Raw genomic sequence first — 15,053 nt, 5'->3', positions numbered from 1 at the left:
CTCGTTGAAATGTATAACCTCTCCTGGAGCATTAAGGAAGCAGGTCACCTCTAGGAAGCTGGCATTTTGCGATAAGATGAATCTCTTTAATAATTTCCTCCCAAAACCAAAATTGGAATGAATCTTATGCAAGATATGCTATGTAAGGTATCAGTGGAAAAATTATGATTTGCTAAATATGATAAGCTTTTTTATATGTATGTCATCTTTGTATTGTGAGTTATAAATGTGTGGTATATTGATGTCTCAAGCTTGTGCTGTGTTTCTGGGTGACACCTCTAGACCGATTAGCATCAGCACTATGCAGACTGTGTGAGGCCCATCAAGGGCAATCAGCTGTACAATGAACCTGTTGAGAGAAGCAGGGGCTACACTTTTGAGTCAAAAGGAAAGGAGTACTTGTGGCACCTTAGAGACTAACAAATTTATTAGAGCATAAGCAGCAGGACATATAGGAACATGCCTATGGACCGGGGTTTCCAAATTCTTTTCCATGCCTATCTGCTGTAAATTTGTGTTTGGGACAAAGGAAGTACAACCCATATTGCAGAGAATATAAAAAGGCAGCTGTATCACTTCCATTTTGTCTTTAATCCTGCATCTCACAGTAACTTCTCTACAAACCCATATCTGATACAGCGTTGCAGCTGGTACTAGCTAAAAAGAAAAGGCCTTTCTTGGATTCCAAGCTTGTGAAAGAGTGCATGTTGGAACTGCTGGAAGAGCTTTTTGCCAGAGATAAAAACAAAGATGACATTGTGAACCGTGTGAAGCAAGTTCCCCTGTCTGATTTCACAGCAATAAGAAGATTGGAGGTAATTTATGGGGATTGTTTGTCGGCACTGTTTTCTGATTTAAAAAATGCCAAATATAAGTCTCTTGTAGTGGACAAATCAAATGATTTAAGTGATACTGCCCAGCTATCACTGTTTGTTAGATTTTATGATGGTGACATTTTCAAGGAAGAATTTTTGTTCTTAATACCATTAGAAACCTACACCACCGGAGAGGTCATTTTTGAAAAGGTAAAAAGCTTTTTTGAAAAAAATGGCTTAGATCTGCAGAAAACAAATTTGCTTGTTACAGACGGGGGTCCCTCTATGACAGGAAAAGAAAAGGGCTTTGCTTCATGTTTGGCTGTGATACACCCTTCATCAAATATACTTCACTGCACCATTCACTAGACTGTCCTATGCAGTAAGTTGTCTGGGGACTTGAAAAAACAATGGGTATTGTGAGGAAATTAATGAACTACACATGCTCAAATTATAGCTTGCAACACCATCTTTTTAAAGCTCTTTTAACAAGAAATTTCAGCCAAATACAGTGACCTGTTGCAGCACAGTGACATTCGCTGGTTAAGTAGGGAGCATAATGTTAAAGAGGTTTTTTGCACTTCAAAAAGAAATAATAGAATTTCTTTCAAACTACAAGATGCACAAAGCTTGCAAGGTCTTGGAATTTATGAATGATGTCCTCTCTATGTCACAGGTAGCTTTTCTGTGTGATATTACTGGTCACTTGAATTCCCTCAACTTGCAGCTCCAAGGCCGTGCAAGCAGTATCGGGGATCTGTTTGAAAAAAACCATGCCTTTCAGACAGTCTTCACAGGAAAGATATTGCACTTCTCCACATTACGCGTTGTTGGTAGAGGTGAAACTTCTATGAAAATGATGCAAGAATTCCTAAACAATTAAGGCTCCAGAGCTCAGAGGTCTTGGAAGCAAAATTCAGAGAAGTGGGACTTTGTGATTTCTGGACTCAATATGTTGACCAATTTCAGAATAGCCAGAATCTACCTTTCTATCTTTTAAAGATGTTTGGATCAACATACCTCTGTGGATCTGGGTTTTCTACCATGGGCATTATAAAAAACCAACACCTCAATTGTCTGATAGATGAGCATCTTCACCGGTGCATGTGCCTTGCCTTGAGCTCCTACAAAACGCTCTTCATAAAGCTTGCCAGGGATCATCACTGTCACCTCTCCCATTAGAGATTATCACAAACACAGGTAATAATGTTGATTTTTATACTTTGTTAAAAGATAGAAACTATAATACTTATGTGGCAATCAAGGTCTTTATTAAGTGGCAACTGAAGTTTGTTTATTTTGTCAGCCTTCTTCACAAATGGCCCGCCTCTTGTCATAAAATTCTCAACTTGGCCTACAGGTAGATCTAATTGAGTGTCACTGCTTTACATCGGTTTCATAGTAACAGCCATGTTAGTCTGTATTCGCAAAAAGAAAAGGAGTACTTGTGGCACCTTAGAGACTAACAAATTTATTAGAGCATAAGCTTTCGTGAGCTACTGCTTTACATCCTCTGCCTTGACTGCTACATACAAGCAAAATTTCACTCTTTCCTAAGTATAGAAAATGCACATTTCAGCTTGCCTTCCACCACTGTCATGTCTCTGCTCCATCCTCTTCCTCCATGACCTCTCAGTTGCTTTTGGTACCCTTGATCATACACTCCTCCTTTAAATCTTGTCTTCTCTCAGTCTCCTATAGATAGAGACAGAGGGACAGACACACCACACCTGAATGGCGCTGTGACTCCATGTGCTAAGTGTGCCAATCAAATTTGGCTCCTCACTCCTCAGTTTCCATCTACAGAGGGAAGCACGTGTCAAGCTTGAGTGATGCTGTAACCACATGCACCAGGTTGTAACGTACAGAGTGGAGAGTTGGGCCCATCCCTCCACGACAGAAGCCACTGCTGTGAGGTGAGCATGGGGTGGGTTTGTCATGGACTTGATTCCAATTCATTATACCATGAACACCATGACCTCCAAGCTAAAGTTATAGCCATAATCATAGCATCTGTATCGCATGTCCCAGCTGCAAAGAATATAGTAAAGTACTTGGTTAAGACGTGTGGTCTGGGTAACCACGACTGCAAAAAAGGTAAAGAAGCAGGATATAAAAACCCACAGAATTGCAATCAACTTGAAACAGAATGTAAACTGAAAATCTGTCCTCCAAACTAGGTAAAGTATTAGCTCATTCTGTACAGTGATGATCTATCTTATAAACACCAGTTGAGTAGAGTTCTCTGATGTTTCATTAATCAATAATCCAAATAGAACCATAATACCAGTAATAAAACAGGTTTCAGAGTAGCAGCCGTGTTAGTCTGTATTCGCAAAAAGAAAAGGAGTACTTGTGGCACCTTAGAGACTAACAAATTTATTAGAGCATAAGCTTTCGTGAGCTACAGCTCACTTCATCGGATGCATCCAATGCAAAACAATGAACCAGCTATGCCATTAGGACAGGGCGGGGCAAACTACAGCTGGGAACGGGGCGGGGGTGGCATCTGGCCCTCCAGACATTTTAATCCAACCCTTGAGCTCCTGCTGGGTAGCGGGGTCCAGGGTTTGCCCCGCTTCAGCCAGGGAGCAGGGTTGGGGACTTGCCCCGCTCTGTGCATCTCCCAGAAGCAGTGGCATGTCCCCCTGCGGCTCCGCATGCTGCCCACGCCCTAAGTGGTGCCCCTGCAGCTCCCATTGGCCGAGAACCACAACCAATGGGAGCTGTAGGGCTGGCACCTGCAGACAGGGCAGCATGCAGAGCCACCTGGCCGCGCCTCTGCTTTGGAGCCAGAGGTGGGACTTGCCACTGCTTCTGGGAGCTGCTTGAGATAAGCGCTGTCCAGAGCCTGCACCCCTGACCTCCTCCTGCACCCTAATCTCCTGCCCCAACCCAGATCCCCCTCCTGCCCTCCAAACCCCTTGGTCCCAACCCAGAGCACCCTCTTGCACCCCCAGCCCCTCATCCCTAGCTGGAGCCCTCACCTTCCCCTGCACCCCATTCCCTGCCCCAGCCCAGAGTCCCTCCTACACCCTGAACTCCTCATTTCTGGCCCCACCCTAGAGCCTGCACCCCCAGCTGGAGCTCTCACCCTCTCCCAAACCCCAATTTTGTGAGCATTCATGGCCTGCCATACAATTTCCATATTCAGATGTGGCCCTCAGGCCAAAAAGTTTGCCTACCCCTGCATTAGGATGAACATTTCTCAGCACTTTCCAGATAAAAGACTAAGTCTGTGTTTCTTGCTCGACTTCTTTTAATGATTTTCATCTACCACAATGTCAGTGACCTTTCCCTAGACAGGGAATATTAATATTCCTGGAATGGGTTAAATCAGAGAAACCCCCTTGGGAATTGCCAACTGATGTGCTGAGACTACCTCTAAGCCCGTTTTCCCTGGCAGCTTAGGACTTCAGAACCCTGCCTCGTTGTGCCAGACACACTAGATTGCTACAAACACAGACCCAGGTCTGAACCACATCCCCCACAAGCTGCAGACTTAACTGAAAACAGTTTAAGAAGTGCTCCTGTCTCCACCACTTAGGTACCCAGCTCCCAATGGGGTCCAAACCCCAAATAAATCTGTTTTACCCTGTATAAAGCTTATACAGGGTAAACTCATAAATTGTTCGCCCTCTATAACACTGATAGAGATATATGCACAGTTGTTTGCCCCCCCAGCTGTTAATACATACTCTGGGTTAATTAATAAGTAAAAAGTGATTTTATTAAATACAAAAAGTAGGATTTAAGTGGTTCCAAGTAATAACAGACTGAATAAAGTGAATTACCAAGCAAAATAAAATAAAACATGCAAATCTAAACCTAATACAGTAAGAAAGTGATTACAGATGAAATCTCACTCTCAGAGATGTTCCAATAAGCTTCTTTTACAGACTAGCCTCCTTCAATCACTCACACTCCTGTGGTTACTATCCTTTGTTCCAGTTGCTTTCAAGTATCCTTTTGGGGGTGGAAAGGCTACCTTTACTTGGATGAAGACAAAATGGAAGGGTCTATCAGGACTTTATATAGTTTCTCTCTTGTGGGAGGAAACCCCTCCCTCCCCCTGTGCAGAGTCCCCTCTACAAGATGGAGTTTTAGAGTCAACTGGGCAAGTCACGTGTCCATGCATGACTTAGTACTCTACAGGTATGTTCCCAGGAAAGGTCAGATGTGGACTGGCGTCTATCAAAGTCTATTGTCAGATTAAGTGTTTCTTGATTGGGCACTTACTGAGAATAATCTTTTTTCAAGAAGCTGACCAAATGCTTCACTGAGGCTACTTAAAATTAAACAAGTACACAGCCAATATTCATAACTTCAAATACAAAAATGATACATGCATACAAATAGGATGAATATATTCAGTAGATCATAACCTTTGCAGAGATATGTTACATGGCATATGTAGCATAAAACATACTCCAGTTATGTCATATTTACATTCATAAGCATATTTCTATAAAGTATTATGGGGTGCAACGTCACAATTCCATCTCTTTTTCCATGTTTGAAGTCAATCTTTTGGTGGTGGATCACTAGCCTGTTCATAAGGAATTGTACACAAGCTCCTCTAAATTTGGAGTATGGAGTTAATCCAAGATACGGATCCCCGCTACACTTGCTGCTATGAGCTTCTTCGCATGAAGCTTCAGTAGAAAGAGACAAGCAGGAGTTTAAAGGCAGAGCTGTAGGCGCCTCCTCTTGTTGTGCCAAAACCAACCTGAATAACCTATTCTGGATACTCTGTGGACAGCTTGGCATTGGTATCTGAGAATCTCTGAGGTTTTTGCCCAGGGCTGCAGAGTCAGCCTACAGTAGCTCTTCTATGCTTGCTAGCTGTGGATTTAGGTGAGACTGTCCAAACCAATGGATAAGTTGCTTTAGGAATGAAGTGATCTGAAAGAGTACAGCTGAACAGCCAGAATTTCCCACATGGGAAGTGGAGAGGTGAACAGGCCCTAAAATTATATTAAATAATCTTCCCTTGAGGGAAGGGGATAGTCTATATGCCTGCAGAAATTAGTGTACTTTGCCACTAACTGGAGTTAGGGAGCTGATGTGCATGTGTCAGTGGAGTGGCCAGGTAGATTGAAGTCCCTTGCAGAGCAATAGCTAGGGCACTTTTGAAAATCCCATCCTAGAGCTTTAATGAAGGCAGACTCCTGGTCTGAGCAACAGTCAGGTGGGAAGTCCAGAAACAATATTAAGCAGTTTGCAGATGGAGCCAACAGGGCCTGGCCTGCCACAGGTTGTCATGATTGAAGAAGGGACTTTGAGTGGCTGTCAGAGCACCTTGCTTTAAATACAAAACAATGAAAGACAAACCTTATTTGTAAGGGACCTGAATGACTTCACTTGGGGTGCAAAAGTTCTGTTTTCTTGATGCCATTTGAAGGGGCAGTTGAATGGACGATAACTGAAGACAGCTTTATTCCTCAGTTAATATATTACAGTAGTTTGAGGGGACTATTCGGTTTTCCATATGCATTTTGCTAGAAGCTGTATTGACAGCCTACTTGTGTTGTTAACATTGCAAGCAGTAGCTAGAAAGAGAAGCTACTTGGGAAAGGAATGCTTACGCTATTCCATAATAAGTCCTGAGCATTTAAAAAACAGACAAATAAGTGGAGGGGTTGTAGGAAAAGGTGAACATACTTGCACATGTAGTAGTTGTGTCCAGGTAGATGGTTTTGGGAGGAAATTATTAAAGAGATTCATCTTATCGCAAAGTGCCAGCTTCCCAGAGCTGACCTGCTTCCTTAATGCTCCAGGAGAGGCTCTACATTTCAAATAGAGCAACAAATTAATTTCCTTTTAAGCCAGAATATTTAGCCAGGTACTTTGAATATTAACCTGATCCTGATTAAATAATAAGCAACGTTGGACATAAAGATTAACGTACTAATTGTAATTTTTTCTTAATAAAAAGTTGAGACAGACCAAAAAGACTGCATGATCCATCTAGAATGTTATATTAAGTTTACTTCTTTTTTAATATAAACGTATTATAACATGTACAAAATTACAAAAACAATTTACATTACAGTGTGCTGACACTCAGTAGCAAACTATATTTGCATCAGCATTTTATAGAAAGTTAGTACTTTAAAGAGGTACTCCTGCTTCAATCACTGGGGAAGAAAACGTGTCCTTTGCAATTCAAAATGCCCCCTCTTCCTTCTGTGGGTGTAAAATAATAGCCCTTCAACCCACCTTACAAAACTCACTGTTGAGGTAAGACCCAAATCAAATGACTCCTAAGTACAGTTCACTCTGTTGTGATACAATAGGCGTAACCATTAAAAACCAAATAAGAGTCCCATGAAGAAAGTAAATCACAGCCACACCACAGCAGAGGTGCCAATACCTGTAATGCATTCAAAACACCATTTAACATAAGTTTGGGGTGGTTTTTAAACTGAATGGTTACAATTTTAGTTCAGCACTCTAGTGTTAAACAAAACCAAAGCCCCACACCTCTTAAAGCCAAATCTTTCGTTTACAAGCATGCAACTCAAATGAAGTAAACAGGGCTGCATATTTATAACTGAGAATAGATTGTGTCTCTGCCAGGTAAAATAGCTACAATACAAAGTTTTGTGTTCATAGGAAAGCACTGAACTTTCAATTAATTCAAACAATTTCTTGATGGAGTTTCTTTCCAAAGAACTAAAATTAAAGCAATATACTAAGGAGCATCAGCTTCCAATTCTCACTAGAAAAATATTTTTCCCCAGTAGTTTAGAATCTGAGTTGTGTAGCTGTGCACTGTATAAGGTGCCAACTATGGTAATTATTCTATTTCCCTTTGAACAAGAAGAAATATCTTTCAAAAGTTCCTTTCTCTGAGAATATTATATCATGCTTTAAGCTGAATTTCTGACAAGAAAGTATAATGAAAAATTTTTTGGACTATAATTTGAAGGTTAAAATATTTTAAAACAGACTATAGATCAAAGGTGTCCAGGACAACAAGAAAAACCGTGCACATGGGGGTGAGGAAACAGTTTCTTATTTCTTTGTAGTTTTAAAGTAAGTCTGTTCATTGGCATTGACCACACCATAACTACCATTTAAGAGTGCTCTTGCTGCTGATGAAATGGCCTGAGCATTACCATTGATCATCTAATCTTACAGAAGACTTTACTGATATGTTAATATGGCACTCTTAGTTTCTCCTTCCTCTTCATTTTAAATAGCAAGTTTGTACAAATATCAAATCTACTGATGATTCCAAGAGAAGCAAATTAAACATTTTTGAGTCAACTTTACAAAAGACATTGTTCTTATAAATGCTTTTAACATTAGGGTCCATCAGGAATCATTAAGAGCTGTTTAATACATATGTCAAACAATTCCTGCCTTGTCAAAAAGCCGTAAGAAATAAGAGCTGGGAAGTTAGTCTGCTAAAAAACCAAACAAAATCAAAGTACATTCATTGTTTAAATCCTTTCAGTTTAAATAATGTTACTGATGTGTAACACAGGTAAGTACAATATCTCGTTTTATTAAAAAGATACAATTTGTATCTGGTTGTGTCCCTTTAAGAACCGCTTTTAGTAAAGACATCGGGAAAGTTTTCAATTGCCTATAATAGCTGAAGAGGCATCAGGGTCAATATCAAATACATTTAAGTAAAAAATTTCTGACAGTGCTTAGCAAAACGTCCAGGCATAGGAGATGTTAAATACCCTTAGCATCTCTTGGAATAAAAAGGAAGGTGCTTGGCATCTAACAGCAGCAGTATTCAGTGAGAATACTAAAACCACATGACACCTTTATTTCTATGGTCAAGTCCATGAAGCGAGACCTACTTTCTTCCCCTCAAACATCCCAGTCCTGGGTGTTTCTAAGCACCCTTTACCTCTACAGGACTTCACAGTAGGAGTTAAGGGTGTTTGGCACTTCACAGGAGCTGCCTTGTAACTTATCTAAACAGAACACTTGTTGCCAGGGGAAGAAAAATTATTTTTCAAAGTTAAGGTAATCCATTTGCCCCCCTTCTCTTTGTGATTCATATGGTCTTTTAATAGTTTCCAATTTGAATATCCCTTTACAATGTTAGCAGCTTACTATCTTAAATGCCAATATGGATATGTTCTGCTCATAGCAGCCGCTGGCACAGCAATGTGCCACCACTGCTGACCAGTCTTCATCCAAAGTGCAAGCTCAGCTATGCGAATTGACTGGAAATCCAGTCCCATTCCCTGCTAACATTAGGCTTAAGAAAAAAATCACTACTTTGTACAAATGTGCTTCCAAGCCAAATGACTAACTCCAAAACAGACTTGCCCTGCAGCTCTCAAAATCATTTCGCTCTTTATGTCAGTGCATCAACTTGAGCAGCTACAATGCAAGAGCTGAGCATATGGTTTGTATTGAGTCCTCACAGACTGGAGTTCCATGAGAACATATCGAGAGGAGTATTGTTCTCTGAAGTATCCTACATGCAGCACTATCCAGCCTTTGGGCACATATATAATCTGTTACAAACAGTATTGCATATTATCCCTCTAAATATCAAACTCATGAATCTCTCCTTTAGTTCTGAGATGCAACTCTAATTGAGATGTAATTCTACTTGATTTCCTCTCCAAGCAAATATAAAAATGCAGCAAATGGGGCATTTCTTCCTCAACAATGATCTACCAGAAGTTTTACACAGGTCCCTTTAAAGTAATGACAAATCTATATAAAAAAATTTCTGATTGAAGTTCATTCTGGCTTGCAATCATAATACTAGGAATTAACTGTAGCTCTGTTTTATTGAATTGCCTCAGTACCAAGAGGTTACTTTTTAAATGGTTGCTTCACTGGAAAACCAGAGAAATACTCTGAAGGTAATCTGCAGATTCCATTATGAAGTCAGTCCACTCTTGGGAAAGGTCTTCAATGGAAACATCCTCCCCACCATATTCCTGTGGGAGAATGCTGGCTGGGAAGTGTTGCGTCAGACTCTGTATGTAATTACTCCCATGCATATACACCTGAAACAAGAAAAGCTGTTTAAAAATGGCTTTCCAGTTTTCATAATACACACATACATTTACTTCCATCTGAATCCCACAACGGTTAGTGAAGACATTGGAAAGGCAAGAACCTCAGGTGTGGAAACTGAAGCACAAGCTAGATTTCACTAACACACTGTATCTTCACTTCTTTTAATGTACATTCACTGCCACACTGTGCAAATAAGATTCACTATACTCTCCTAAAGCTCCCAAACTCACAGCTATTCGCTGCTTAGTTCAGGATGAAATGCAACTTGTGTTTTATGCTGCTACAAATGTAGAAACCAAGATCTAGTTTACACAATTTAACTATTTCAGGTAGGGGTATACAATGCATACCCCAGCTACGCTGTGCTTAGACCAGCCCTAAGGGTCTGATCATGCAAGGTACTGTGCCCTCTCACTTCCCATTCAGTATGTTAAGGGCTATTATAAAAAGGACTGATCAATTTTTCTCCATGTCCACTGAAGGTAGGAGGAAAAAGTAACGGGCTTAATCCACAGCAAGGGAAATTTAGGTTAGATGTTAGCCTAAAACTTTAGCTATAAGGGTAGCTGCACTCTGGAAGAGGCTTCCAAGGGAGGTTGAGGAATCCCCATTATTTGAGGTTTTTAACAACAGGTTGGGCAAACACCTGTCAGAGATTGTCTAGGTTTACTTATTCCTGTGTAAGGACTTGACAGGGGACTGGACTTGATGACTTCTTGAGGTCCCCTCCATCCCTGAATTTCTATAATTCTATGATATTAACATTTATTTCTAGTTTTACAACATTTAAGATAAAACATTTCTAAATGGGGTAATTATTTCAACCACCTCAAAGGCTTTTTCTGTGGTTAGAAACATCAGATGCAGAGCCTGTACTTCTAAGAATATCAGTAGAACTGCTTTGTTGTTGTTTCTCCAGTGCCTCATTACAGCCGTTTTGAAGTCTCACGCACTACTTCCTGCCAAATGCTTGTTTCATTTCCAGTCTCTATTCTTAACATTTAAACAGGCTTTTCTGCATATGACACAAAGACTTATTGTATCAAAGCACAATAAAATGAACATGTGATTAAGTACCTTTGTGCTCAGGGCTTTTTGAGCAAGATCTGAGACACAGAGTGAGAAAGGTTTCAGAGTAGCAGCCGTGTTAGTCTGTATTCGCAAAAAGAAAAGGAGTACTTGTGGCACCTTAGAGACTAACAAATTTATTAGAACATAAGCTTTCGTGAGCTACAGCTCACTTCATCGGAAAGCAACGCCTCCTTTTGAAGCTAATGGGAAGCCAGTCCAGCTAGTCCAGGGGTGGCCAAACGTTGCGGCCCGAGGGCCACATCGGGGAAGAGAGATTGTATGGCGGGCTATAAATGCTCACAAAATTGGGGATGGGATGTGGGAGGGGGTGAGGCTGAGGATGAAGAGTTTGGGGTGTAGGAGGGTGCTCTGGGCTGGGACCAAGGGGTTCGGAGGGTGGAAGGGGGGATCAGGGCTGGGGCAGGAGTGCGGGATGGGGTTCAGGCTCTTGGGTGGGGCTGGGGATGAGAGATTTGGGGTGCAGGAGGGTGCTCCGGGCTGGGATTGAGGGATTTGGAGAGCAGGAGGTGGATCAGGGCTGGGGCAGGGTTTGGGGAGAGGTTCAGGGGGTGCAGGCTCCGAGCAGCACTTACCCTCAAGTGGCTCCCAGAAGCAGTGGCATATCCTTTCTCCGCCTCCTATGCAATGGTGCAGCCAGGTGGCTCTACTCGCTGCTCCATCGATAGGCAATGCCCCTACAGTTCCCATTGGAGCGCGTAGGAGTCGGAGCAGTGCCATGCCACGGCTTCCGGGAGCTGCATGGTGCAGCCCCTGATCCAGCACCCCAGCCAGAGCGGCCCCGTCCGGAGTAGGGCTGAGCCGCGTGGTGCGGCCCACGACCCAGCACCCCAGTCGGAGCGGGGCCAAGCCACGTGGTGCAGCCCCGTCCCACCGCCCCGGCTGGAGCAGGGCCGAGCAGCGTGGTGCGGCTCATGGGCCAGCTTAAAACAGCTCGCAGGCCAGATCCGGCCTGTGGGCCGTAGTTTTCCCACACCTGAGCTAGTCACTTCCCAGACTCCCTGGCCTGGTCTAGCCCTAACTATTGACCCCAGGCTGCTTTTGTTCCACTTCGTCAGCTCTGAAGTTTTCTCTGTTCTCTCATTCGCTCTTTTCTCCTCTTCCTCAGCTTAGTCCTGCCGTTAACCAGAGTCACTCCTACCTACTTTGCCTGGAATAATTGCCACACAGCTTGCCATGCAAGAGCAATCCTGCTGGAATGCTTGATGTGCCACTACACCCAAATACAAAAGGGATTTTAGATTAAGTAAACAACAATTATGAATTCATTTAAAGTCACGCAAAAGCTATTTTAAAAAACTTTGCATCAGTTGAAATTTGAACCTTTAGAATGACCCATAAGTCTGTGTTCAGGTTATGGTATAGGCTCTTTGGAGCAAGACTAGTGTCTTCCGTTATATTTGGAGAGGAGCAGTGTCAGTGCCCATTGAGTAATAATTATCGTTTGAAGCAAATTCAGGAGATCTGGGTTTTATGCTCAGCTCTACTGCACACCTGGTGTACGACACTGGGCAACTGATTTAACCTCTTGGTACTCCAGTGTTCCTTATCTGGAGAAATGGTGGCAAGACTAACCTCACCAGTGTGTTGTAATTCTGAAATATTTAATATTTGTACAATGCTTAAAGATTCCCCTAGTGAAAGTTCTACAGAAGTGGAAAGTATAAAACTGATTTATCCTACTTAATGCTCAGGCACTGCAGGACCCAGATCCAAATGGAAATTGTTATTGTAGAAGAAAAGAAATATGTATTTATGTTCACTCACCCGTTCCTTTATTTTGTCAGTGAGAAAGGGCTTAATTAGAGCAAAGACCGGGTGGAAGAATAAAGGCTCATTAATCAAGTGGATGCCACGAACTTTTAATGGAAAGGAATCCTGCAAACATATAAACAAAAATAACCACAGAGTTTGAGAACCCCTGCACTAGAGGGAGAAGAGCCTCCATTCATGCCCCATTTCATTGCTACAGCTCTGCTGACTACAATTTTTCTACTTCTTCCAGAGGTGAACTGGAGATACCGATCATAAATGTTTTTTTCCATGAATATCACTCTAGCCTTTCTTTTCTTATGTTGGATAGGGCCAGATTGATGGGCTCTTATCTGAATTAAAAAATAGCTTGCTAAATCTAACTGTTTTTAGGAACTTTTTGAAACAGTGGGATAAAAACTTAAGCATCAGATTCTAATCTTGTAAAATGTATGCAATGAGCACTGCTATGTAATCTCACCAAAATCTGCTTTTGCCAATATCTGTGGGAACAGATTTTTCAAGATCCACAGCTATGGGCACTGCACAGTTCAGATTAGACTATAGTCCATAACAATTAAATTCTCTTGCTAGCTAATGAGGCTTGGGACTGGAAGCTAAGAAACAGCTTGTCTTCTTAGTTCTTTCTGGGTCCAGAGAAGCAGGACTTTGTACATTCCTTGTAAATAAACAAGATTGCAACAAAGAGAATACCAGACTTTATAAATTTTTGCTTCCAACTGGAACATTCCCAGCACCCTGAAATTGGACTAACTACTTGGGTTAAAAAGAGGCAATACTATTATTTTGATGCTATTTTTCCCTTTCTACATTGCAATTAACCCCTCTGTGTGTATCCTCATATTTGTTCATGCAGTGCAAGATCGTATTTTTACAAGAGATATAACAGTAAAGTTTAAAAAAATAGGAGCTGAAAGTTAGGATCCTAAATCTAAATGTTCCTAAATATGGATTTAGGAAATTAACTTTTTTAAATCTTGGCCCATAACATGTTACTTTAAAATGTCACAATGACAAAAAGGGACCTGAATTGCCTGAACTGCCAAGGAAGAGCAGAAGAAACCTGTGTGTGAAAAATGTCAATCCAACTTAGAAAATGATTAGAGGAATAGATAGAAAATTGCAATAAATAAGTTTATAAATTTTAAGAAGCACTACTCACAATTTATAGTTTTGATTTATTTTCTTTGCTGCCTTATTTGTAATACTTTTAAATGTTTGAAAAACAAAGGGTAAACACGAAAGTAGACGCCTCACATCCAAAGAATTTCTGGGAGGCATGGGGGTACTAGATCCAAATCCCTAGATTTAACCAGGCACCCTCTTTCCCCACCCCCAAAACAAGTTCTAAAGATACCAGGGACCTGTCTACTGGTTCAGATACAGCTGAAATCTCTCAAGAACAGCCATTCTAGTGAGATTTTTCCCAAGATGGTAGAATCATCGTAAGAGTAACCAACCATGTGAGAATTCCCCCACTTAAGATGGCAGATGCTCTGTGAGGCTTGGTTTCAAGAAATTCTCAGGCAGAAATATTATGAGAAAATCTGAGATTGATCTTTTGGTGCAGCAATGACCTAACTCTGATTAAGCCTCAAACCCAAACCCTTGCTAGTCTGAAGCCAGCCATTATCTAGTTGGCTCATCTCTGTAATATTAGCTATTGGCTTTATTATTTTTATTGAGTTCTTATGGGAGTTTACTGACTTTTTAAATATGTAACTAGAATCCGGAGGATATTCACTACTTGATTACGGCAAATTAAATAATGTTTAGATTTAAATCGTTTAAGTGTGTCTCACTTCTAATAGCTCTAAATAGCACTATTTTGTTCTTTCAAGCAGTGTTACCATGACAAGGTCCTACACAAAAGGAAAGCGTGCCATAATTTAGAGTAGAAACATTTTGACTATTGCAATAAAGAAACTAAAATTAAGCATCAAACCTACTGTGAGCACAGCAGCAATCCTCTTGGCCACTGTTGGGCTGATTTGAAATGCATGAGCAAATAGCCACCCTTGAAGATCAAAGATAGCCTTGACTCCATTCCGTTGTGTCTCTCTCTCTTTTACAATGAGCTCTGATGTGATAAGGCTTACACGAAACACATCATATGCTGTAAACATCTTTGGATCCCATCGTCCTGAAGAACAAATAGACTGTAGTGCATTACCACACAGATATTCTGTATACATATATTCCCGCTGGCTATTGTTTCTAATGCACTCCTTAAATACAAAATGAGTAAACAGCAATATGGAGTGTGAAGTCATCTCCTTTTCCTCCTTCAAGCCCTCTCCTGTTCTGCAATAAGTAATTTTGTCAGTACAGAAACTATTTACTCTACTCTACACCCCTCTGGCTCCT

General features: G+C 41.2%; 1 protein-coding gene and 1 long non-coding RNA gene across 7 annotated transcripts in view; one reads left to right on the top strand and one right to left on the bottom strand.

The window, feature by feature from the left end:
* Positions 1-442: 442 nt before the first annotated feature.
* On the top strand, positions 443-14,941 carry LOC122458672. 5 transcript variants are annotated; one of them, XR_006278810.1, is made up of 4 exons: positions 443-2,015; positions 2,507-2,731; positions 4,767-4,970; positions 12,701-13,376. It is a non-coding gene; the product is annotated as an uncharacterized LOC122458672 (long non-coding RNA). The 5 variants fall into 5 exon arrangements; XR_006278812.1 differs by lacking the exon at positions 12,701-13,376 and adding an exon at positions 12,022-12,154; XR_006278808.1 differs by lacking the exon at positions 4,767-4,970 and having other exon boundaries at positions 12,701-14,941.
* Positions 7,241-15,053, bottom strand: part of TTPA (alpha tocopherol transfer protein) — a 24,147-nt gene continuing 16,334 nt past the window's right edge. For both annotated transcript variants that reach the window (XM_038389845.2, XM_038389847.2), the window contains exons 3-5: positions 14,636-14,829; positions 12,681-12,791; positions 7,241-9,811 (exon numbers count right to left, since the gene is read on the bottom strand). In XM_038389845.2, the coding sequence (XP_038245773.1) occupies positions 9,635-9,811; positions 12,681-12,791; positions 14,636-14,829 (482 nt within the window). In that variant the 3' untranslated portion in view covers positions 7,241-9,634. The remainder of the gene's footprint in view (positions 9,812-12,680; positions 12,792-14,635; positions 14,830-15,053) is intronic.

Source organism: Dermochelys coriacea, chromosome 2, assembly GCF_009764565.3.
Source record: "Dermochelys coriacea isolate rDerCor1 chromosome 2, rDerCor1.pri.v4, whole genome shotgun sequence".
In the NCBI taxonomy this organism is placed as follows: domain Eukaryota; kingdom Metazoa; phylum Chordata; order Testudines; family Dermochelyidae; genus Dermochelys; species Dermochelys coriacea.
This window is presented reverse-complemented; position numbering and strand designations above follow the sequence as displayed.